This window comes from Polyodon spathula, chromosome 35 (assembly GCF_017654505.1).
Source record: "Polyodon spathula isolate WHYD16114869_AA chromosome 35, ASM1765450v1, whole genome shotgun sequence".
Lineage (NCBI taxonomy): Eukaryota > Metazoa > Chordata > Actinopteri > Acipenseriformes > Polyodontidae > Polyodon > Polyodon spathula.
Window position 1 is genome coordinate 1,274,405 of NC_054568.1, and position 26,961 is coordinate 1,301,365.

Below are 26,961 nucleotides of genomic sequence, written 5' to 3' on the forward strand. Positions count from 1 at the left end.
CCCCCCCCCCCCGCCACTGTATTTAATCACTGTCCCAATGTTAACTCACAGTCTGACATCTGTCACTCCTGATTTTACACTGAACAAAAATATAAATGCAACATGTAAAGTGTTGGTCCCATGTTTCATGAGCTGAAATAAAAGATCCCAGAAATTTTCCATACACACAAAAAGCTTATTTCTCTCAAATTTTGTGCACAAATTTGTTTACATCACTGTTAGTGAGAATTTCTCATTTGCAGAGATAATCCATCCACCTGACAGGTGTGGCATATCAAGAAGCTGATTAAATCGCATGATCATTACACAGGTGCACCTTGTGCTGGGGATAATAAAAGGCCACTCTAAAATGTGCAGTTTTGTCACACAACACAATGCCACAGATGTTTCAAGTTTTGAGGGAGTGTGCAATTGGCATGCTGACTGCAGGAATGTCCACCATAGCTGTTAGCCACTTCCAACGTTGTTTTGGAGAATTTGGCAGTACATCCAACCGGCCTCACAATCGCAGACCATCTGTAACCACACCAGCCCAGGACCTCCACATCCGGCTTCTTCACCTGCAGGATCGTCTGAGACCAGCCACCCAGACAGTTGATGAAACTGGGTTTGCACAACCGAAGAATTTCTGAACAAACTGTCAGAAACCATCTCAGGGAAGCTCATAACGCCCCTACCTTTTTTTTTTAAGGTATCTGTTTCCAACAGATGCATATCTGTATTCCCAGTCATGTGAAATCCATAGATTAGGGCTTAATCAATTTATTTCAATTGACTGATTTCCTTATATGAACTGTAACTCAGTAAAATCTTTGAAATTGTTGCATGTTGCGTTTATATTTTTGTTCAGTGTAGTACAGTAAATGTAGTACCACCTGGGTTAATTAGAGAGGCTTCTGAGATAGTGGCTATAGTAGGTGGTGTTAAGTGTTTATGCCTCATAGACAGTTGTTCCCAATAACTTGAACTTGCATTTCGGAGAACTTTTGTAGCACCAACTTATATCACTGGAGACTGATGTCCTAACTATAGGGCTTGCAGGTTGGAGTGTTCCTTATTTGGGTTACAGTGAGGTGGAAATTACATTTCCTCGAGAAGACTATGAAACTGATGAGGCATTCCCTACTCTAGCATTTGGGTGTCCTGATTGTAGGTACAGCTCCCGAGTTCCTTTATGTTGGAACTCGTGTTTTGAGCGCATAGCCAATTATTGCAGAGCAAAAGATGGTGCCAAGTTTTTAAAGAAGCTTTCCATTCGTGATGTTTGGGAACAGATTTGTAAGAGCATGTGGCAAAGTGGTTGGTAGGGAGAACGGGTGTAGCGGTGATGCGATGCAGGAATGACAGACAGACAACGCTTTCCAGTGCAAAGGTGCTTTTATTTATAATCCAGGTGAGTCCTGGGTGAGTGCAGACGTGCTTGTGGTGGGTGAAGACACTGTATTTCGTGACGGTTTCTGTGCAGTGGTGATCTGGATCGTGCTGACCCTGGTCGACAGCTCCGGATAGGTGAGTTAACTGTGGTGGTGCAAAACGCAGACAATTACAAAACAGACAAAACACAATACGCTCTTCTCTTTCTGCACGAGAGCTCCTCTCTCGGTCCTTCTCTCTGCTGAGCTTTTACCCAAACAAAGGAAAAGATCAGCGTTACCCTGGCCCCTATATGTACTCCCGCATGACATCTAGGTAAACGGTTGCAGCTGCCTTATTACTTGCAGCTGCCCCTCGTTTACCTTTCAAATCAATACGGTCTTATAACAGAGTCTCGCTTCTTTCCAGGCTGACCGACTTCCTGGTCCCGGAAACTAACTGTCAGGCCAGCCCTTCCAGATACTTCTCCTCTCGTTCTTTAGCGCCCTCACAGGTCGGGAGGGAGCTTTAACACCAGAACTCATTGTATTTCTGTCACAGAGCATTATAGGGACTGTTTCAATGGAGGACAAATTAGGATCTGTTTTCCTTGATTGCAAGCAGCTGTCGACTGTTCCTAAGGGTGAGTTTGTAGAACTGGAGGGTCAGTATCATGGACATGTTCCTTGTATAAACTACCTTCTCATTGAAGAACCTGATGAGGCATGTTTACCTGGTGAATTACTAAAGCCAGGACAAAGAAAATTGATGTCACTCTAAAGAGTGAGACAGAGCATGATAATACTGTGATCCCAAGAAGAATTACAGCAAAAGTTTCAGCAGTGGAGAAAATAAAGCCCATAAAAGGTTAATAGCTCTTATGACCACTCTTTGCTTTGCAAACTTGCTTTGTCATACCATTGATGAATGTGGTTCAAATCATTCACATCCAGAAATCACTTACACCTTGATTTTGAGGACTTGCCAGCTCCCCAGGAATTCAAAGAGCGCATAATTAAGAGAATTCATGAGGAAGTTCCCCATGCATTTACACAACATAGTCTGGGCTATGCATCCAATGTAGTAAGGCATCATATAGAACTTACTGATAGCACACCTTTCAAAGACCACACTACACAAGTTCCTCCATCTGATTTTGAAGACGTAAGGCAGCACTCATGTGAGTTGTTGGATGCTGGGATCATCGAAGAGTCCAACAGTCCCTGCGCTTCTATTGTTTTAGTGTGAAAGAAGTGGAGAAAGCAATTAATGGATTGTCTAGACGACCTCATTCACCTCCAGCTGTAGATTTCAAGTCTGTGGAAGTGGATACCTGGGTGGCCCATATGAAGACTAGAATGATGGAGATTCTGTGTGAGGATCTGATTGCAGTCAAGCAGTGCTAGGAGTTTGTCAAAAACACAGTGTTGGTGCAGAAGACACTCAAGAAGTGGACATCATCCAGACAACAATTGTGGGAGCCACACGCAAGGGGAAAGTGCTGTCCCAGGTGCCATGTCAGGACAATCCACCTTACCTGGACTCCTAAGAAGACTAGCTTGAACTCCTGAGAGAGGATCCTGATTTATGTAAAATCATTGAATATGTGTAGAACCAGAATCAAGTGAAGTGAAGATACTCCTCAGAGAGTGGTCAAAACTTGTTCATGATGGAGTTCTGCACCGGAGAGTTGAGGATCATGCCCTTTGGGTGTAAATGATGAAGCTGGGCATTTTGGGACAGTGAGAACTCTCAATCAATCAATTGATCAATTTTATATAGCACCTTTCATAGTGAACCACCATCACAAAGTACTTACATGATATACAGTAATCAACAACGCATAATACATTAAATAGTGAAAAATGCATAATACAATAGCACCAACACAGCAGCTAATGGCAAATATCAGGCTTAAGAGCATGGAAGCCACAACAGGTGGGTTTTGAGAGTTGATTTAAAGCACGCGACAGTGGGAGCATCACACACCAAAGCTGGGAGAGAGTTCCAAAGAATCTAAGCCATGAAGGTAAACAAACGTTCTCCAAGTGTGGTGCACTTTGCTTGTGGATAACAAGCAGGCCAGAGTCGGAGGACCTCAGCTTGTGGGCAGGGACATAGCAGGTCAATAAGTTGAGGAGGTACTCAGGACCTGTGTGATGAAGGGTATTGTCGGTGAGCAGGAGAGTTTTGAAAGTAATCCTCAACTTTATAGGGAGCCAGCGCAGCTGGGCAAGACAGGGGTGATGTGATCACTTTTTTTTACATCGGTAAGGATCCTGGCAGCGGCATTCTGAACTAGCTGCAGCTGGTTTATGGTGCGTGCCGGGAGACCACCATATAGAGAGTTCCAGCAGTCGAGTCAAGAGGAGACAAATGCATGACAAAGTATCTCTGCATCTGGGAGGGAAAGGTAGGGGCGGACCTTTGAGATGTTTCAGAGGTGGAAGAAGGAGGATTTGACTACAGAGGAAATTTGGGCATCAAAGGAGAGATTACTATCCAGAACTACATCAAGGCTTCGTACAATGGGGAAAGGCAGCAGCAGACAGTTTCCTAGGTTCAGGACAGCTATATTTAGACCTTGCTATATTCAGTTGAGTTTTAGATCCTATTAGAATGAGTTTCAGATTTGCTAGTGTTCAGCTGAAGACAATTGGCAGACATCCAGGCCTCAATGTCTTAAATGAAAGCCGAGGTGACCCAAGGTGTGCATGTAGATATTGAAGAGAAGGGGCCCAAGAACAAATCCTTGGGATACACCACTGGATCCAGCATAGAAAACAGACTGCATGCGTCCGGATAGATAAGAGGACATCCAGGAGAGACAGGTTCCAGAGGTTCCAGCATTCTTCTTGAATGCCTTCAAAAGCGGCTGTTAGGTCAAGGAGGACAAGCACAGAGGGAGCAACAGCATCAGCACTGAGCAGATCATTCACAATCCGGAGCAGAGCAATTTCAATATTGTGATGCGGCTGGAAGCCAGACTGTACAGATTCAAGCAGATTGTTGTCTGTGAGGTATTTAATCAGCTGACTGGCTACAGACCTGTGGCAAAGTGATTAATAGTGTGCAGGTGCATTTAATCAATTAACAGACAGGCAATAATAATCCAGGTGCAAAGTTTGTTTAATGATTTTTATGTCCAGTGCCTGACGGCAAAACAAACAGTAAACAATAAATGTTGTTAAGTAATACAGTGGTGTGTATTATTTAACATTAGAAGGACCACAACCTGATGGAATTCTGTTCCCCAAGCAGTTCTTCTCCATCAAAAGATTCCTGCATTTCAATGACAACAATCCACAACCAGACAGAGAATAGGGTAACTTTGATGAGCTTTACAAGATCCGGCCCCTGATCACTCATCTCATCTCAAAAATGAATGCCATACCCATATCAGAGAAGTTGAGTGTCGATGAGCAAACAGTCCCATTCAAGGGGTGAAGTGACCTGAAGCAATACCTGCCCATGAAACTGAGGAAGTGGGGCTACAAGGTGATGGTCCTGGCTGGCTCTGACGGTATCCCTCACAACTTTGAAGTGTACACAGGGAAAGTACTGCAGCTCCGAGTTGGAAGATGTGGGAGCAAGTGGAAACATGGTCCTCCGCCTGGCCCAACCTGTACCCAAGCACAAGAATTACAAGCTGTACTTTGACAATTGATTCTGCGGTGTTCCACTACAACTTCAGTTGGCTCATCAGGGGATTCATTGTCTTGGCACCATTCGTTCCAGCTGATTACCAAACACCAACATGATTTCTGATGCCAAGCTAAGATCATCAGGCCATGGGTCATTTCAAGAGAAAACAGCCTGTGCTGGAGATGTCAATTTCCATGCAGTGGTGTGACAATTGCTCAGTGACCCTTCTGAGTGATTACGTTGGATCACATCCAGTCACTGAGGTCGAGAGATGGGACCAAAGCAGAAAGATGGTCATCCAGTTCCCTGTCTTGCTATGGCACATAGGAGGAGTTGACCTGCTTGACTTGCTCATCGCACTCTACCACACAAAGATCAGATCCAAAAAGTGGTATCACCGCACGGTGTTCCACTTGCTGGACATGTCAGTGGTGACTGCCTGGCTGCTCTACAGATAGGATTGTGTTGCCAGCGATATGTCAAAAGAATAATAAATGAGGTTGTACTCCTTCAAATCCAACATCGCACAGAGCCTCTGCAAATGTGGGAAAAATCTGGAGTGAAGAGAGGTCTCAGTGGTGGGATTTCCAGTGAATATGAGGAGAAGAGGAGGAGGCAGGGACCCACCGCTCCAATCCCAGTCCCAGATGTGCGCCTGGATGGCACATCCCACTGGGCCATCATGAGTGAAAAAAAGGGGAGATGCAGGAGACCAGGATGCAATGGCACTCCAAAAGACAAGTGCAGGAAATGTGATGTCCAGCTTTGCTTCACAGCTACCAACAACTGCTTCTTGACGTTTCACACAGAATGAGAGATTCAAAGAAATTGGAGAAAAAAGACAGTGAACTGATTTTTTTTTTTTTTATCTTGGTAATTGTATTTTTTTTTTTTTTAATGGCCAAAGTTTGATTGCGATGCTAGAATTAAATGCTACACAATACAATGTTCTGAACAAGTTTTCATATGAAAAGAGTGCTTGTTTCTACTATACTTCATTGAATAATTGTTCTGAAAATATCTGATTTTCCTTGGCGTTTTAGTACCCTTACGGCAAAAATTTCTGGATGGGGGAGTGAAAGTTAAAAGTGTAATGATTGATACATTATCAGAGAGCCCCAATCTTTCAAAAAAATCGGATGGATTTTTAAAAAACATTTTTTTTATGAAAATCTATAATCTCTATCTCCAATGGGAACTTGTACAGAAATACAATGATTCTTGGTTGTAAATCTCCCTCCCGACCTGTGAGAGTGCTAAGTAGCGAGAATAGAGTTCCCTGGACGGGCTGGCCTGACAATTCTTTCCCAGGGTTCAAGGGAAGTCGGCCAGCTAGAAAGGGGGCAGAACTCATCAACCCGGAAGGGAAACGATGTGGCAGTCGCAGACTGGAGGGGTGGCTGCACTCGTTTACTCATCACGTACGATGGTATAAAAGGGGACGGAGAGATGCAATCTGTTCCTTTGCTCTGGTTAAGAGACATAACCCGGAAGGACCATATGAAACCAGTGATAAACGTATCGGGAGTGTTTGTCTAATTGTTCTTGTTTGTTATTAGTAGATGGCTAACGCATTCTGGAGCTGTCGCCAAGGGCCAGAACTGTGACGCACAATACAGTATAGTTGTGAATACACTAGGGGAGCTGATGTACGAGTCCCGATCCATGTTTTGTTCCTGTTGGATTAAAAGAAAAGCAAGGAGTGTTTCTATGTGCCTGCAGGATGGAATACTTGGCTGACTTTTTGATTCAATCTGTGAAAGAAAGTGTTGCAAAAGAAGCTGCTAAAATTGTTTGGAACTTTGCAAAGCAATAATAATCAAACTAGATAATACACTTGGAATGCTGTGTTACTTTGAATTAACATCGCTGCGTTTTAATTAACATCTCTGTGTTTATACACTTGGAATGTTGTGTTACTTTGAATTAACATCACTGTGTTTTAATTAACATCACTGTGTTTATACACTTGGAATGCTGTGTTACTCTGAATTAACATCACTGTGTTTATACACTTGGAATGCTGTGTTACTTTGAATTAACATCACTGTGTTTATACACTTGGAATGCTGTGTTACTTTGAATTAACATCACTGTGTTTATACACTTGAAATACTGTGTTTGAATTAACATCGCTGTGTTTATACACTTGGAATACTGTGTTTGAATTAACATCGCTGTGTTTATACACTTGGAATGCTGTGTTACTTTGAATTAACATCGCTGCGTTTATACACTTGGAATGCTGTGTTTGAATTAACACCGCTGCGTTTATACACTTGGAATACTGTGTTTGAATTAACATCGCTGTGTTTATACACTTGGAATACTGTGTTTGAATTAACATCGCTGTGTTTATACACTTGGAATACTGTGTTTGAATTAACATCGCTGTGTTTATACACTTGGAATACTGTGTTTGAATTAACATCGCTGTGTTTATACACTTGGAATGCTGTGTTTGAATTAACATCGCTGCGTTTATACACTTGGAATGCTGTGTTTGAATTAACACCGCTGCGTTTATACACTTGGAATGCTGTGTTTGAATTAACACCGCTGCGTTTATACACTTGGAATGCTGTGTTTGAATTAACACCGCTGCGTTTATACACTTGGAATGCTGTGTTTGAATTAACACCGCTGCGTTTATACACTTGCTGCGTTTATACACTTGGAATGCTGTGTTTGAATTAACACCGCTGCGTTTATACACTTGGAATGCTGTGTTTGAATTAACACCGCTGCGTTTATACACTTGGAATGCTGTGTTTGAATTAACACCGCTGCGTTTATACACTTGGAATGCTGTGTTTGAATTAACACCGCTGCGCTTATACACTTGGAATGCTGTGTTTGAATTAACACCGCTGCGCTTATACACTTGGAATGCTGTGTTTGAATTAACATCGCTGTGTTTATACACTTGGAATACTGTGTTTGAATTAACATCGCTTATTAAATGGCAGCAGTAATTAGAAATACTATGGTTTTTGAAAGGCTGTGTGGGAGAGCAAAGCTCTGCCCTTTTTTAAATTGGCAGGGATGGGGTTAATTTCCCCTACCTGCCTGGGTTTATTATGTTCAGGTGGCTGGGGTTGATTAGTTTAATTAACGATCAATCAGCACCCAGCCACCTGACATAAAAGGAGACCTCTGCTTCTCGTTTGGGGAGAGGGAGCTGAGGAAGCAGGTTGGTGGTGGTTGTTTGTGATTTTTGAATTTTTTGATCCAGTGAAGGCATTGCCCAGCCTGGAAACCTTTATTTTTGTGTTTAAAGATTTTTATTTTGACCTTGTGCATGTTTATTTTGTGTTATTTATAATAAAGTTAGTATTTTTTTTGAACTGCAGTCTGTCTCTGGGCCTCTTTCCACTCGCCAGCCGGTCACAGCGTGATTTTGTTATTAAATTTTTTACAGTTGGAGGGAGGAAGTTTTTTTCTGTAGATAGAACCTGATCAGTAGAAGAAATCCTACAACTTTAACCTGAAAGGCCAGCACTTCCCAACCTTTTTCAATGTAGGGATCACCGTGGGGTTCGGATATTTCCCACAGACCACTTGCCCGGCATTTTTTCACAACAGAATTTTGAAACACATTTTGTATATACACTTATAAAATGAAAAGGTTTTATAGAAAGGTACCTAACTTAATGAGATCCCTGGACTTGAATCTTCACTAAAAGTTAATTCACAACTTTGAGGATTGAACGTTGCTGATGGCAAAGTTTCCATTTCCTTTGTTTAAAAAAAACTTGTGGTTTTTTTTCATATTCTGAATGCTTTGTAGATAAATGGCATCTGAATTTTGCAGGTTTAAAGAGCTTTGTCTGACAAAACCTCCTGGGACTGGGACTTTGGGTTAGGATCCAATACATGTACATCCCAGCGCTAAATATTCTGATAGTATTTCTGACACAGAGGCTTCCTTTTCTTAGAAGGTGGCTGAGATCTGTCAATTACTGTTTTGTCAGTACCGTCTGTTCTTCATCAAGAACAGACGGTACACATTATTTCCAGAAGTCTTGTGAGATATTAAACCTGGCTGGATAAACCCCTATAATAACATAAGCTGGAATCAATCATTCAAACCGAGGTACAGTTCACAAGTCAAGATACAAATACAGCCTTTGTTTCACATTAACATCTGTTACTATGCAGCGAACCACTCCAAACATGTATAATATGGAAATAATAGTAATAATCCTATATCCCTAGCAACACTAGCACCTTTTATATTGTTGAAAATAGAAAGTACTAAAACCGTGTTATGCAGAGCAATAAGGCTGGAGACAGATTAAGTTTTAGTTTTATTTTTTCCTGAACACTGAAAACAAGCAGTAGAATGAGGTGCATTTACATAAATGCTAGATTTATTTTTCTTAAATAATGCTTAAAAAAAAAAAAAGTCTGTAATGTACCTTCATAATGTGTAACAGTTATTTAGTTAGTATTTCTTTCGTATTAGAAAGCTGTTTCAGTTTATTGCACCTTTGAAGGTGCTGCATCAAAGAGAGCTAACACAGATTATAAACACACCTGTATTAAAGGAACACAGGTAAGGGGGTTACTGACTACATACATATCTTCTAATTATATATCACGTGGTGAACGCTGTTTGTAGTGTTGCTTAGAAATACAGAGCAGCAGCACAGTGTGTGACTGTGTAGTACTGGGTTAGAACTGCTGAACTGAAATTTGGAAGTTGTTTGCAGACCACCTGGAGTACAGTCACAGACCAAGAATTTAGAAGACAAGGCCACAGTCAATCATGGTGTTTTCTTGATTGCGATAAGTTGGGGTAAACAGAGACAATTCATACAATTAAAAATTGAAGAGGGATTTTCAATTTTTTTTACTGAATTTACATGGTGCACAGAAATTATAGGATTCATTTGTTTAAATTGTGTATAATGTGAATATTAATAATGTGATATTAACCATTGTTTGAAATATTTTGAATATTAACACATTTGAATATATCAAGTTGGGATTCTGAATGAATATATTAATACATTTGTGAATGTTTTGAATTCTTATTCTTACAGAATATATTAATGAAGTTCTGGGCACGGATTCGAACCAGAACTGAAATTTTAGGCTCCGGTTCTGAAAGTTTCAGTTCCAACTAAATGAAATACCGTTCAATTTTTTTCTATTGTATTGGTGTTCATAGGTCTTCATTTTCTTGAACAAAACGAAAAAGCATGAAACACAGTAAACTCCAGATAACTCGGCACTCAAACGGAAAACAGTGTGACAAGTTATCCGTCTATCAATAAATGCACGCACTTCGCTTTAAAAGAAAATGACAGCAGTCCGCTTCTTTATTTTCTTCGTTGCAACTTTCTTTTGCCTCAGTTCGAGTTTATTTTTTTAAACATTTCACAACAATCTGGGTGGGTTAGCGTCCTAACATTCAATGTAATAACAACGTGATGTTTGTCTGAAATACACTCTGCAGATAATCGAGATCATACTGAAATACACTGCAGATAATCGAGATCATGGCTCCATCAAATATGCCACTTGCTTTGTTTTCTCTGTTCTGTTCCACTTTTCAAATTTGTGGTGTTTTTAATTTAGTACTGCCTTATATTTGAAAAGTAATACCAAAAAATATATATTTTTGTGGCAAACATCTCTTCAAAGCATTATATATTTACCATAACCTTCATATTTCTTACTGCATAGCGACTCGGTTTTAAACTCTCCAAGTAATCAATACGTATGAATGCCCTTTAATATGAAGCACTAAGGGGAACAGTTATCAGTCCGCACATCCACAGAAAGACATACAACTCATGCAACTTTTCTACATACTTCTCAGCTATAACAATGAAACACTGAATGAAATCAGGCATTGTTAAGACTGAGAAAACACGGCCGTCTTCACTTAACATTAACAATTTGGCATGCAACTTGTGTCAAAAACTAAATAAAACTAAAACTATTTAAAAAAAATCGGTATTCTTAAAATTAAAATGCACAACTAGTATATAATGGTATTTACAATGCAAATTTTCATTTGCCATGTGTCTGCCCAGTTCTGAATCTTGTCCAGATCATTTTGAATGACCTTTGCTGCTGCAAGTGTTTGCCACTCCTGTTTTTGTCTCGTCTGCAAATTTAACAAGTTTTCTTACTATACCAGAATCTAAGTGATTAACGTAGATTAAGAATTGCAGAGGATCTAATACTGATCCCTGTGGTACTCCACTGATTACCACACTCCATTCTGAGGTTTTTCCTCTAATCAGTACTTTGTTTCCTACATGTTAACCATTCCCTATTCCATGTGCGTGCATTTCCTTGAATCCCTACTGCGATCAGTTTGAGAATTAATCTTTTATGCAGGACTTCTTTTATGCTTTCTGGAAATCAAAATAAACCATGTCATATGCTTTGCAGTTATCCATTGTAAATGTTGCATCTTCAAAAAAATCAAGCAGGTTAGTTAGACACGATGATGTAAACCTGCTTGATGTATGAGCAGTACTCATTTTTCAAAGGACTGCTCTGGGGGCTGATCGCTGTCTGTTACTTTTACTGCTCTGGGGGCTGATCGCTGTCTCTTTTACTGCTCTGGAGGCTGATCGCTGTCTCTTTTACTGCTCTGGAGGCTGATCGCTGTCTCTTTTACTGCTCTGGAGGCTGATCGCTATCTCTTTTACTGCTCTTGGGGCTGATCGCTGTCTCTTTTACTGCTCTGGGGGCTGATCGCTGTCTGTTTTGTTGAGGCAACCAACTGTTACAAATTGTTCTGGGGGAAGATTAGGGTGATGTCTGTTACAACTAGCGAAAACACTGACTCGCCTATCCTAGTTGCACTGCATGTTATACACACGTTATTTAGAGAAATATTCCTAATTCCACTGTATATTACAGAATTTAACCTCTTCATGTTAAGAGGCTGAGTAATGCATGAGGAAAAAAAGGGAAACTTGCAGACATAATAATCTATTGAATAGATTCCTAATCTGACAAAACAATGGTCAACACAATGATGAATAGTCCAAACAAGATGCAGTATTTCATATTTTCCATTTGCGAGTTTTTGATCTGAAGTAATTGTGATCAGGAGTGACTAATCAAGCGAGTTGATTCTTTTGTTTTCAGTAAATGTTTCTGTATTTTAGTCAAACTTACTCCTGGTTTAGGTGTCCTCAAGTGTCTGAAATTCTGAGAATCCTCTTGTGTCCTTCAAGAGTCTCCAACTGACTGAACTTCTTCCCACATGAAGTGCAGGGAGAGGGCTGCACACTTTTAAGATTTTCTAAATGACTGAATCTCTTCCCACTTCAGCAGTGTTGAGGTTTCTCTCGTGTGAATGTGCTGGTGGATTTTAAGGTTTCCTAAAAAACTGAAACTCTTCCCACAAAACAGGGCAGTGATAATGTTTCTCTTCTGTGTGAATGCGCTGGTGTGTTTGAAGATTTCCTAACCGCGTGAAACTCTTCCCACACACAGTGCAGTGATAAGGTTTTTCTTCTGTGTGAATGCGCTGGTGTCTTTTAAGGTCATTTAACTGACTGAATCTCTTCCCACACACAGTGCAGTGAAAAGGTTTCTCTCCTGTGTGAGTTAGATGGTGTCTTTTAAGATGCGATAAATGTTTGAAACTCTTCCCACAAACACCACAAGAAAAAGGAGTCCCTCCTGTGTGATTTCCCTTGCGAGTTTTAAGAGAACCTAATTGATAGGAACTCTTCCCACCTGTAATAGAATGAGGCAAGGTCTTCAAGTTGCCCTGGGTTTCAGAACTGTTAAAACATGCAGAATGTGGCATCTCTGTACTCTCCTTGTCTTGTAAAGAAGGAAATTTAACTGAGTGAGTTCTCAATGTCTCCACATTTTCTTCTTGGGGTGTCGTCTCTCTGTGTTTCTTGCGTTGTGGTTTGCCATTAGAAGAGTTTTCGCAGCGCGGTGATGGAGTGGAGTCGTGCTCTCCTTCATCTACTATAGAAGCTAAAGAAAGAAAGAAAGAGAAGAGAGACAAAGGTTATTGTACAGCATTCTTCCACATGCACTCTTCTGCAGGGCTCCCTGTTATAAACATGAGAATCTCCTAGAGTGAACTCTGGTGACTCCTGTTAATGTCAGCCTCCTTTAATTAGCACCAGCCTGAATATAGTGAGTGTCAATGAGGACAAGGGCCTGAGAATATCACTATAAGTCTGGTAAACATCACTCACATTTACCAGTCACTGATTTCCACCACACTTAATATCACTTTGAGAAATAAAAGTAGATCAGGTTTGTATGCAGGAGCTGCACTGAAATGCTTCTGGTGACGTCAACCAACCTGATTGGATTTGACATGTGATCCCTGCAGCTCTGTAAAGCTGTGGGAGCAGCACAACTGCAAACAGTTTACCAGAAACGGGGGAAGGCAAAGATCTAACACATCGGTGTCCAATGTTAGCCCTTCGACCTCTGATCTGTGGTCCAACCCTGTTCTAAATGGGTTAATTGAACCAATTAAACCTCCACCCAGACCCTGAAGCAGTTCATTATCTCACTTTAACTGTTAAACCTGGAGTGGAATGGAGCCTCCAGGGCCGGGACTGGACTCCCTGATCTAACAGCATTCTATAGAGGCACGGCAGTGGCTGCACATCTAGCAGGTGCCTCAGTAGCAAGGACAGCTATGCTGTAAGCCATTGACACAGTGGTTTGGGAGCTCCCCCTGGTTAAAATATGAATCTCAAGCACTCTGCTGGTGTTCAGTACCAGGATCTACAGGATTAACAGGCAGCTCAGTGCTGCTTGTCTTGTATGATTACCTCTCAATCCCAGTTCACATTCAGATGGAGAATCATCACACAGCCTGGATCCCAGCTTGCTCTCCTCAAGTGTACAGGCATTATATTCAGCAGGAAGTTCCTCTGCGATGGAGACACATTCCTGCTCTATGAACTCCTCTTTGATAGGAACACATTCCTGTTGAGGGACCTCTTCATCTTTAACAAACGGCAGCTCTGTAACCTGCACTAGACTTGCACAGCACTCCTGCTCAAAGGACTCCTCTTGTGTGGAAATCGCTTCTGTCGCTGACCTCTCCTGTGCTTCAGACTCAGGGATAGCGTGGCTCTCTTTGGGATCTGTGTGAAACAAATTGTACAAATTATAACTCTTTGATTGTATCAAAGTAAACCCTCCACATTACTTGTTTTAGTAATTTGCAGCATGCATTGAAGTTACTGTTCCTTGGTTATTTCATTTAGGGGTGAATCAGTACACCGGTTTTGTGGTTTAGGTACATTAGGGTATTGATACCCTTCCTGTTATTATACACAGCAATTATCATAATTACAGTATACAGTGGTTAATGCTAGATTTGTGTTCCTATGAGCAAATTGAAGGAAAAAGCCATTTTAATATTCACTCCTTTTTATTCTGTGCTGTACTAACAGATCTGCTCATCTTCCTCACACAGCCGCTCACTGGAGCATTCTGTCCACGTCCCAAACAGGCGTCTGTGCAGCTTCCTCACTGGAGCATTCCGTCCACGTCCCAAACAGGCGTCTGTGCAGCTTCCTCACTGGAGCATTCCGTCCACGTCCCAAACAGGCGTCTGTGCAGCTTCCTCACTGGAGCATTCCGTCCACGTCCCAAACAGGCGTCTGTGCAGCTTCCTCACTGGAGCATTCCGTCCACTGTTACCTTACTGTCAATCACCACCTAGACCACTGTGCTGCCTTTGCACTTTTCTATAGCAAACATGCGTCCTAACAGGGCTGGACGATAATGACGTTCGGTTACTGGCTGCAAATAACGATAATCACAATTATCAGCTGAATAAATAGCTATATACGCTTGAGCAACATGAAAACTGCTTCTCAGTCCCCGAGTTTAGAAGAAATTCAGCTAGACAGTTAAATTGAGTATAGCAATTACATATAATGTATGTTACTCTAAATTATGAATAGGCAAAAGGTCCACTTTTCTATATTAATTTACAGGGAGCTACATATTTTTATTTCACAAGTACCAAATATTGTATTTTCATGTTAGAAAACCAGTCCTGATTTGCCAGTGCAAAATTTAGGATCAAAATGAAACCATGACGTAATGTTAAAAGCAAGCATGTTGGCACAAGCCACAAAAAATGAAGCAAGAAACACCAAAACAATTACATTCCAAACGCAGACAAATCTAAATCTAAAACAAAATTGCAAAAATTGTTTAACAAATCAATTAAAAATACACAACAAAAAAAGGCACTTTACAGAGCGTTTAAAAGGACCAAAAAGAGAAGTACAAAGAACTGCAAACGCAAATCAAAAAGGCCAAGAGAGATAGAAATGAACATTGCTAAGGGGGCTAAAACCAATTCCAAAATGTTTTTCCAATATTAGAACAGCAAGAGATCATTCAAAAGAGGAGGTTAAATGTCTAAGAGATACAAATGGCAAAATCGTAGATGAAGAAAAAAAAATAGCAAATATATTAAATGATTACTTTTCACAAGTTTTTACAAAGGAAGATATTGACAACATGCTCCACATGTCATCCAGTTTTAAATAACTTTAGCATGACCGAGGCAGAAGTGTTAAAGGGACTAGGAGCTCTTAAAATAAACAAATCCCCTGGTCCGGATGAGATCCTCCCAGTAGTACTCAAAGAAATGAAAGAAGCTATTTACAAACCGCTAACCAAGATCATACAACAGTCTCTTGACACAGGGGTGGTACCGACAGACTGGAGAATTGCAAACGTAATACCGATCCACAAAAAGGGAAACAAAACTGAACCAGGTAACTTTATAGACCAATAAAGCCTAACTTCTATCATATGTATATTCAGTTGTATTTTATTTTCGTTCCACTGGATAGAATCTCATCAAGCAGCTTCTTGAAGGATCCCAGGGTGTCGGCTTCAGCAACATGACTGGGGAGTTGGTTCCAGACCCTCACGATTCTCTGTGTAAAAAAGTGTGTTGACAACAGCTGCTCAGCAATACTAACCTTGCTTGTTCGTCTATTCTATAGTTCAAACCAGTTTTTCAGTTCTGTACTTTGTGTGTTGCTCCTTCAGATGTTTTTTCAAACTGTTTCTGGACCAAGGAAAGATTCAAAACACACTGACTTATTGGCAGGACATGGCCGGAAGGAATCCGCGCCGTGGATGGCGTTGCAGATAGCTGGAGGAGATCAAACCTTTTTATTCAATTAACAACTCAAGTGGATTACAAATGTTTGAATGGGTACAAATGATGGATATTTATAAGTTATACATGTTTAAGTAAATATTTGTTTTTACTCTATTCTGCACAATAAAAATTGTATTATGTGTTTATTTTACACTACAGATCTCATAACAGACCTGTGATTGAGTTATATTTTAGATATTTAAACTTCAAAAATACTGGATTGTACTTTTAATTCTGGAAGAGACTTCTAAACATGCTATGAATCTGCAGCTTTTAAAGATTAAAAAATATATATTTTTATTTATAAAACACTTTGAGTGTTCCCATGTTTTCCACATAAAATCTCATAATCGACATCCAAAGGCATTTTTTTCAGAAATCATACCCTATCAATAAAGTTTTTTAAATAAGGTGAAAGATCAAGACACAGGTAAAGACTGCTCCATCTTTTTTGAAAAATATTCATATTAAACTTCGAAGTGCCACTTGGCACACTGTTGTACTGTATAACCAACATCCAAAAAATAAACTTGTTCTCAATGCGAATTTAGTTTGTACAACGACAAAAATGGCTGCCTTGTTTGTTAAAACGGACAAGTGGAATTTCTCATACCCGACACCTTCACATTTCTCATAGCCAACACTTTTCTTCAAACAGTCTATTACCATTTTACAGGCCATGAAAACTAAAGATAATGCAGAGAAGTTTAGAAGGTATAGAGAGAAGAGAAACCCCCCCCCCAGTTAACTCACAATTAAAGTGATAGTGATTCAGATGTCTGAATACTTTGGTTAACAATCAGGCCTGATTTGAGCCAGCCCTGCCCAATATAAATCTGACTAAGTTTGGCCCTTACCATCAGAGTGAAGTTGTCAGCACACAGGTTCTAGAGGCACATCATGCCACGATCAAAAGAAATTCCTGAAGACCTCCAGAAAAAAAAAAAAGTTGTTGATGACTATCAGTCTGGAAAGGGTTACAAAGCCATTTCTAAGGTTCTGGAGTTCCACCAAACCACAGTCAGAGCCATATTGTCCAAGTGGAGAAAGTTTGAGACAGTACTGAATCTTCCCAGGAGTGGTTGTCCTGTCAAAATCTCTCCAAGAGCAAGGTGTAAAATCATCCAGGAAGTCACAAAGAACCCTAGAACAACATTCAAAGATCTGCAGGCCTCTCTCACCTCGGCTAAGGTCAGTGTTCATGACTCCACCTACAGAAAGACACTGGGCAAAAATGGGATTCATGGCAGAGTAGCAAGGCAAAAACCACTGCTCACTAAGAACATGAATGCTCGTCTCAAGTTTGCCAAAAACCACCTGGATGATCCTCAAGAGTTCTGGAACAATGTTCTATGGACAGATGAGTCAAAAGTGGAACTTTTTGGCCAACATGGGCCCCGTTATGTCTGGCGAAAACCAAACACTGCATTCCACAATAAGAACCTCATACCAACGGTCAAGCATGGTGGTGGTAGTGTCATGATTTGTGGATGCTCTGCTGCATCAGGACCTGGACTACTTGCCATCATTGAAGGAACCATGAATTCTGCTCTGTATCAGAGAATTCTACAGGAGAATGTCAGGCCATCTGTCAAGGTGAGCTGAAGCTGAAGCGCAGCTGGGTCATAGAGCAAGAACGGTCCAAAACACACAAGCAAGTCTATATCAGAATGGCTGAAGAACAAGAAATTTAAAAGTTTTGGAATGGCCCAGTCAAAGAACAGACCTAAACCCCACTGAGATGTTGTGGCAGGACCTGAAACGAGCAGTTTATGCTCGAAAACCCACAAATGTCACTGAGTTGAAGCAGTTCTGCATGAAGGAGTGGGCCAAAATTCCTCCACGGTGCTGTGAGAGACTGATCAATAACTACAGGAAGCGTTTGGTTGCAGTTATTGCTGCTAAAGGTGGCGTAACCAGTTATTGAGTCTAAGGGGGCAATTACTTTTTCACACGGGGGCATTTCTTTAATAAATAAATGAAAGTAGTATCAATTTTGTGCTATTTGTTCACTCCTTTTATTTAATATTAGATTTTGGTTGAAAATCTGATAACATTCAGTGAACCTGAACAATATTCATTGTAAATTACCAATGATCAAATACATGAATAAAATAAGGTGACGATATTTTGCCAAATTTGGGGGCACAGCAAAGTAGCCAAGACTGAACATTACGTTGCAGCGTGTAGGGTAAGCACTAAGGGTAAAAAAAAAAAAATACTCCAAAGAAAATACACGAGGCTGAAGTTGGCTTCCTATATTTATGCAGCTTCTTATTTGCATGCTTATTATCCCCTCTACAATCTCCAATTGTATTTTACATAGGCACCAAGCACTCAAGAACACTTAATGTCCACAACACACAAAACAGGTTATTAAAACGGAAATATTGTAGTCTACTATTACCATAAAGGTGTGTATTTACTCTCTCGTCATTCTCTTCTAATCTTCATGCAGTTGTATTTTTTTCATGCAATGCAGCAGCCTAGTACTATCTAAATGCGTTTACACTCATGTCATCAGAACAGAGCCTATGTATGTAAATGGATTATGTAAGAGCTAGCCCAGAAACCTGAAATAGAGTCTTATTTGTTTCTCTGTATTACATGAATGACTAATTTACTATAATCTGGTCCAATAAGCTTTATTTAGATTAACTTGGTTATTTTATTTGCAAGGCATATCGTCTTTTTTTTTTTTTTTTTATCATAACCAACACCAGGATGTTATAACTGACACCAATCAATCATAACCGACATTTATATGAAAAAAGACAATTTATGCAAAATATATAACGAAAATTGAAAAAATAATGCAATAGTTATATTCTACACTCACAGTGCTTAATATTTATGTAAGTATTGTTAATAAAACATAACTGGTGGTTTCATAAAAACTAATATGTATTAATTCGTAAGGGGTGTTAGGTATGATATAAGAAATAACGTTTGTATTTAAATTTATTTTGTACATTATAGAGACTAAAGAAAAGGCATTTTAGAAATACCAGTTTTATAATACTTTTTTGCAGCAGAATCAGATTTAATAGGTTTTTATATTAAGTGTCGGTTATGAGATTCTAAAAGGAGTTTATTTGTAAAAATTAAGAAAAAAATCTAAATAAATGAGGTCTGCTAAACAGGGAAATCTTTCTAAAAATAAAAAAAAACTTTTAGATTTTGTCTTTTAGCCCAACGGACATAGTTATTTGCAAATTACCCAGTTAACCCCTCGGCCAGAACATAAAAACCTACAGCTTTCCTTGTTCGGGGAAGAGTTTGTGTACGAGTAGAGAACAGGAGCGAGGAGGTCAATTAAATTACTGAGAAATATAACAATTGCAAAGCATGCTGGCTTAAAAACCAGCACAATGCTTCTTTGTTATTTGTTTGGCCAACATGCCTCAAAGTGTTTTGTTTAAATCTTTCTGTTAATATTATTTAATAAAGCACTGAGCGCCACTGCGCCCGTTATTGTTTTGAGTCTGCGTTTCTTGTCCGACGTCACCCCTGCAAAGCCACCCTTTCACACAAGCATACTGTTTAAAATCAAGAATTACATACAACTTGCATGTAACTCCTGCAAATAACTAGGTGCTAATCCATTCAGAGCAAGTTAACAGCAAAATCTTAAAATCAATTCTACAATGCACAGGGAGCCACTGTAAAGAGGCCAACAGGGGTAATGTGTTCATTTTTCCTGGTTTTAGTCAGAATTCTAGCGGCGGTATTCTGAACAAGTTGCAAGCAGGATAGCACATGTTTTGGGATTTTAGTTTGTTTTAACTAGGGGTACTAGATTCAGTTTCATTTATTAAAACATTTAAATAAAAAATAAAAGTTTAAAACGTTATTGACTGCTGATTTTTCACCTCTTCTTAAAATGAGATTGATACTTAAAAACATTTAAAACCAGTCGTGTAGCTCAGTCACAGCTGAGAAATGCGTTAATAGTAAAATTGATTAATGGTTACAGGTTTTTTCTGTGAAAACTAAAAGCTGCTTTTAAATCGTAACTATGATTGCAATAGTGTATCTAGCATAAAATGTTAATTTTCATTAAATCTTGAATAAAGATTAGTTGCTTTCTAACATGTTGTGATCTTGTTTGTACGTTCTGCTTGTAAATAAAAAATGAAGGCAGAAACAAACGTGAATGAAACCGGTGTTGCTGTTCACACATTTTTTGTTGTGATTGAGACACGAATAGCTGAACAGCAAGCAATCAATCAATCACGGTTCATTTCCGATTATTAAAACACGAAACCAGACTTCGAGCGATGATCTGAGGACTCCCTGGCTGACCTAAGCCCTCCTCCCTTGGGTGCCTCTCTGCCAGTTGTGCGCTGCCCCCTGGGAGCTCCAGTCCACGGTCGACAGTGGAATAGCCTTGACTGGAACTGGCAACGTCCGGGATATAGGGTGCATCCTACACTCCACGTGGAGCGCCTTTACTGGATGCGACACTCGGGAGCCCCTTTAGTTTTTAATTAGAAATAAAAAATAAAAAAAAAAAAAAAAATTAAAAAAAAAAAAAAAAAAAAAAAAATAATAATAGGGAAACTTTGAGAACTTTTTCCAGCTAAGAATGACGTTTAGAATAATCTACGATTGTAATCAAAATATTGTATTAAAATATCGAATCGACTTGTAAAAGTGATAACCGCTTCACTACTTAACAGGTATCAGCTGAATTCTTAAAAAGGAGAGTAAAAATGTTGTGTTAAACACCGAGAATCAAAAGCGATAGATTTTAAATCCCCTTTATTTCAATAATCCAAACAATATACAATAGAAAATACATGTACGTTCATACTTTACAATCGCCCACCTACTTAGGAATTACTTTCTCACAAGTTCATACACAACTACCCCTCCTTCACTGAGCACACCATATCCAGTTGGTGCACAAGTTTGTAATACACAAATTCAACTCTTAATTGGGAGGCCACCAACCCACTAAATACCAACATCACATCCCTGCTCAGTACCCCCCTCTCCTGGTTCTTATAGCTCTTTAATATGGCCAACTTAGCCTGACCCAGCAGGAAATATGCCAGCTGCAAACACTTATTGTTTCGAAAATTCTGTACACCAAAAATAAAAACCAATGGAAGAAAAAAAAAATGTAACATTCAGCCCTTTAAAGAACTCTTTAAAAACCCAAAGGCTGTAGTCTGGAACGGTACAAGTAGCAGTGAAAACTAGTTTCTCGATTATTACAAAAACTACACTTGCTGAAACACCTGGATGAATTACAGCAAGAAACGAATTAGTAGCCATGACAGTATGTAACACCGCTCATTGTTAATCTGCACGTTTCTGCAGTGGTGGCTTATACAGAGACCTCCAGGCTAGAACTGTAGCGTCATCCCCCGTAACTTTACATGCCAGTGTGTGTCTGGACTCCCTTTAAGGTTTTGGTAGTATTTAAATTTTGAAACACAAACCATACAATTCTTTCTTATCAATGGCACTGAGGTTTAACCCTTTCCGGTCCTATGATGTCCGAGATTACAATTTTCCCTTTCCGGTCCGATGTCAGACTCTGTCCGACATCATCAAAAAGATGTCAAGCACAGTCTCTAGTCATTTTTTTTTTTTTTGTCTGACAAGCGCTGAATAAATGGACCGCTAAGGGTTAAGGTTTAACTGTCTCTGAACTGCAAAATCTCTCCTGGCCTGTCCTCAGTCTGCTCCACAGCTGGTCTAGCCTGTAGCTCAGAATCTGGGGGCTCTGACTCTAGCCTGATAGCACCAGTGAAAACCTCCTCCAGGACAGATAGCCCATCCCCTGATAAAGCAGCACAGTTACATTGGAAAAACATTAATAAACCGTACTGACCTCACCCCCAACTGACCTGCCAGGAGCTCAGGGCTTTTCCAGACTCGACTGTCCAAGTGTAGCTGGTGGGACACTAAGAACTTTACCAGAGATTAAAATCTTAATAAAACTCGGAGATTCAACCACTGGACAGGACAAGGCTTGATTATAAATCAAAGGCTCCTCTAAAAGCCAATACAGTCCCTCAGTACCAACCTCAAACCTTCCCCACATTTAGCTCAATTAACTTTTACAGAAGACACCCTTTCAAACAATTTCTGGCAGTCATCTAAAACTTGTACATCTTGACTATTCTTTATAATAAATGAAGTCATCTGCATAAGCCACCACTTTTACAGGCTCCATAGGCACATTGGGAATAACCAGACCAGTCAGTAAAGTGCATAGTCTATGTAAGAGGGGTTCAATTGAGAGAGAATAAAGCATTCCAGATTACGCAGCAACGCTGATGAATCAACACTGGAAAGGGAGAGCAAAGGATGCCATTAAGTTTCAATACACTATAACATGTCACTATAAAAGCAATTGAATGTGTCCCACAAACTTAGGACCAAACCCAAAAGCCTTAACTACATTACTTGTCTTACTTACAACTCTATCAAATGCTTTCTCTTGATCCAAATAAATAAGACCTGCTTGAAACCAAAAGGTCTGGAGGTGTCTAAAAGATCTGACTAAAAATATATTATCGAAACTGGACCTGTTGGACACACAATATGTTTGTTCTGGCCGCACAACAGTATTCATTACAGTACTTAAGCGGATTGTCAAGGCTTTAGACAGTATTTTATAGTCTGAACACAAGAGACTTACAGGGTTCCAATTCTTTATATTACCCAAGTCTCCCTTCTTTGGCAGTAGTTATGACTGCACTGTGACAGCTCAGAGGCAGTTCTATGCTCACATACTCTCCGTAAAAGGTCTCCAACAGATCTTGCCCAATCTGTGACCAATCGGCCCTAAAAAAAGACACAGTCCATAGATTCCTGGTGCCTTTCCTATGTCTAATCCATCCAGAGCCACAGAGCTCTCGCAAAGTCTGCTCTCTTTCAAGCGACTCCTTGTCCTTTTCCAGAACCTGAGGCAGATCCTGGAGGAATTGCTGGGCCTCCTCCGACTCATCCACCACCTCAGCCATATACAGTTCTGAGAAGAAATCCACGGCCAACCTCCGGATCTCCTGAGGCTCATACAACAGTTGCCCAGTCTCTGTACGCAGATGGTGCATCATTTTGCCCTGAGCATTTTTCCTTTCCAGGGCAAAGAAATACTTTGTAGGTGCATCCACCAGGGAAAGATTCTGAAATCACAACTGTACTATGTGCCGTCTGATGCTAAGCTACATTTACTTTCTTTTGTAACAAATAATCAAAGCAAGTTGCCCTGTTTATTGTATCCCTCCCACCATTTACATTTAAAATGCCCAACTTAATATTCTGCATGGCGATGTTATATAGAGAAACATGAAATTACACAAACAGCAAGAAACAAGTAATCAGGAAAATAAATATATTTTATTTGACTGAATCATTGTTACTCTTTAAGGGAAACACAAACTTTATTGATCCAATACTTTAAATCAATCTTGTTCACATTGGTAAAATGATCCCTCATATTAATCCCTCTTGGATCTTTAGCAAACTCTAAAAACTTTTAGATACTCTGAGCGCTATAACCTCCTCTTGTCTGCTGGCTAGCTGAAAGATCATAACTACACAAGGGGTCCGTATCACTGCCTCCGTCCTCACCGTCTTTACTCTCCTCTAGAGCCTGAGACGCCACGCCTTTCTTAGGGACTGATTCTTCCACCTCCATCACTGCCTCTCTCCTCACCATCACCGGAGTTTGTTATTTTGCTTATAAAATGGTTACATTTTTTTTCTTAAATAATTACACAAACTTTAACCCCTCTGCAGTCCTACGTCAGGTCTGACATTCCAATTTTCCCTTTCCCATCCAACGCTGGACCCTGTCCGACATCAAAAAGACATAAAGCACAGGTCTTTAGTCGTTTTTTTCTCCGGAAACAGCAGAGAAAACCTTTCAATGGCCGAATGAAACAAAAAATAAATAAAAAGACGCGTATCTCATAGCCCCATCCGCTACAGAGATAACACAGACATAACAAAGGAGATAGCTGCTTCTGCATCCAGCGCTCAAAGAATATCACAGACACTTGCAGAGCCAAAACGAGTGATCCGGAGAGGATTTATCAGTATGCACCACAACGAGTGATCAGGAGAGGATTTATCAGTATGCACGTCTATAAAAAGGTATGTGAAAAATACAGCGAACAAGGGCTGGGGCTTCAGTACTGACTGTTCTTTTGCAATTCAATGCATTTTAAACCTGTTTTACTCTGAAAAAAAAATTTAAACAGCGCGTATAAAATAAACAGCGCGTGTGAAAATAAGTTGGACTTGACGCGCCTGATGAGCTGAAAAAATGGACTGCAAAGGGTTAAGAAAAAGAGAAAATGTATTATGTATCCTTCCACTGAGAAAATAGTCCCCAAGGACTGTTTCGTTGTGACATTTATATTTTTTACTTTATTTGCTGTAAACATTAAAAATTGAACATTGTCATTTTATAATATTTCAAGATTAAACAGCATTTGGAATGGAAAGCAGAATGATTTCCCACATCTGAGGGAGGATTCATGGAACAGCTGCGCTGGCACTTCGGGCCCACATCGAGGGATGGGCTTCTGAGTGCGAGGCGTGGAGGAGGAGACCTCTTCTAGTAAATCCCACTCCAGGTCAATCATTTCAGAGGCTGTTTTCACACAGCTGACCGCTAACCGAAATAATCTCCCTGGACTGTAAACCAGCATTGGATACAACGTGGACAACAGTACTGCGGACAGAGTGCTTCATGTAGCTCACTTAAAGTCCCACTTGCTCTGAAAGGCAAGACAGAATTGCATGTCGAACCAGACCTTGTTTAAAAAGCCCAACCTGTGTGTCAGTACAGAGCAGGAGAGATTTGAATTTCATGGGCTTGCTGAAAGACAATTATTGCTGCGTGGTCATGTGATCTGGTTCAGCCAATCACAGCACTCGATTTATCCAAGCAATTTCATAACCAGTGAGAATGATGATACAGCAGAAAGCAGACAAGGAAAAAAAAACTCTCGAGTAGCTGTTATCTGCAGACACCCTGTTGTTCTCAATGTTTGACCGGCACGTTTTTGACAAAGTTTAAGCAAAATTACTAAAATTACTAAAATGTTAAGCATCTTGGTGGGTTTTAATGTGACTTTAAAATTGCTGCTTTTGGATTGTGATGTGTGTGTTATTAAAACAGATTTCAATGCTGTGACTGTGGCACTATGAAGCATTTCAATGCATAAATGAATCCAATTTCACGACGACGTCAAACAGTGAAGCAGGTTTATATGTAAATAAAGATAAGGGAGGCAGGAGCATTCCCTCGTACAGGGATGGCGCGCTGTATTTGTCGCGACAAACAAACAGATAATTTGTGTCTTGGCCAAAGATTTCACTAAATGCAAGACTGTGTTTTGACACAAAACCTTCTTGCTACTTTCAAGAGTATTTCAATATTATATAATATTAATATTATTATAATATTATTATTATAAAGCGGTAATTCATGTTTTCGCCACACATTAAGTACAAAGCGGTGTAATAATTCGATGTGAGCTTAAAGTACTTTGATGTACAGAAGTAAGCTCACACCACATTTTGTAAACTACATGTCTTCATTCGAGTGTGAATGTAAAAAACATCAAACAAGCTATAGACTAAATTTTTTAGTTTGTTGAATCCACACTTAAAATATGAATTAGACGAGGTGCTGATTTTTAATTATCATTGGTGGACCGGGGTGTGCAGGCCCTGTCAAATAAGTGCCCTTGTCCCAAAAATTTCGACGGGAATTTGACTTTCGTTATTTGTGAACTTGACTCGCGCTTCGTGAGCGCTAAGAAGCAATAAACACTTGAACTGAGCGCTAAGCACAGGCTTAATTTATACAGCTTCTTAATTATCCGAATCATTGTGATAATACAAATCTTACATCAAAATAAAAAAGCATCTTGAATAAACATGTGTAGGGTTATTCAAGATATTTATTTTTATTTTGTACAAAATGATATTTCAGTTCAATATTTAAACTATGCTATTTATATCCTATTAATTAGTAATATATAGCTCTAATTTACATTGACTCTCCCAATTAAATACAACACTGATCTAGTGTTCACGCTGTCTGGTGTCAGGAGTAGTGAACAGTTTCTCAGTATTAATGATTTCAGTGGGAGAATGTGATATACTATTAGAAACTATAAAAAAACTTTAAAAGATATATTTTTAAAACTATTAATAAAGTTAAATATTGATGATGTACTTATTTCATTTGTTAAAAGCTATTATTGTATTGTCATGCTGCCTCAAGATAAAAGAAAGCACTTTAAAACGTGTCCAAGAGAAATTCCAACAAATAACTTTACTATAACATGTGATTTTAAGATGTTGGATTGACCAAGCAATTCCATAATAAATGCAATCTTACCTTGCAATGTGAGGGGTTGTTTAATATCTGCCCCTGCAGCGCTCATGCATTCTCGCAGCGCTTTCAACTCGCTCTCTGATATTTCCAGTCTCAGCTTCAGACTTTCATTCTCCTTCTCCATTCCGCACATTTCTATGTGCAACTCAGTGAATTTGCTGCCGACAGCTTTAGTAATTTCCCACAAGACGGTGTCTACAGCCGCCTTCACTGCGTGCTCGATGGCAGAGCCGAGCTGCTCTTGAAAGAAGGACACGGAGACGCTGACGTCCATCTTCGCTTTGAGACAGGTGGAGCGGACTCCTCTTCATTCACAAACACTGACCTCACACTGCATTTAGCATCACTTTGCCCGAGTCCTTTGTTTCGCAACTCCGTGCAGATAAGCAGCCCACCTCTCCACCCCATAAAAACAAAGCGTTTGTATTTC

The 26,961-nt window shown here is 39.8% G+C and overlaps 1 protein-coding gene across 1 annotated transcript; it reads right to left on the reverse strand.

The window, feature by feature from the left end:
* Positions 1-11,397: 11,397 nt before the first annotated feature.
* On the reverse strand, positions 11,398-26,904 carry LOC121303699 (zinc finger protein 782-like). Its single transcript, XM_041234465.1, has 3 exons — positions 26,535-26,904; positions 13,785-14,102; positions 11,398-12,966 (listed from the first exon to the last, which is right to left on the reverse strand). Exons 1-3 carry the CDS (start codon positions 26,803-26,805, stop codon positions 12,344-12,346), a joined length of 1,212 nt encoding a protein of 403 aa, XP_041090399.1. The 5' UTR covers positions 26,806-26,904; the 3' UTR covers positions 11,398-12,343.
* Between the last annotated feature and the right edge of the window lie 57 nt (positions 26,905-26,961).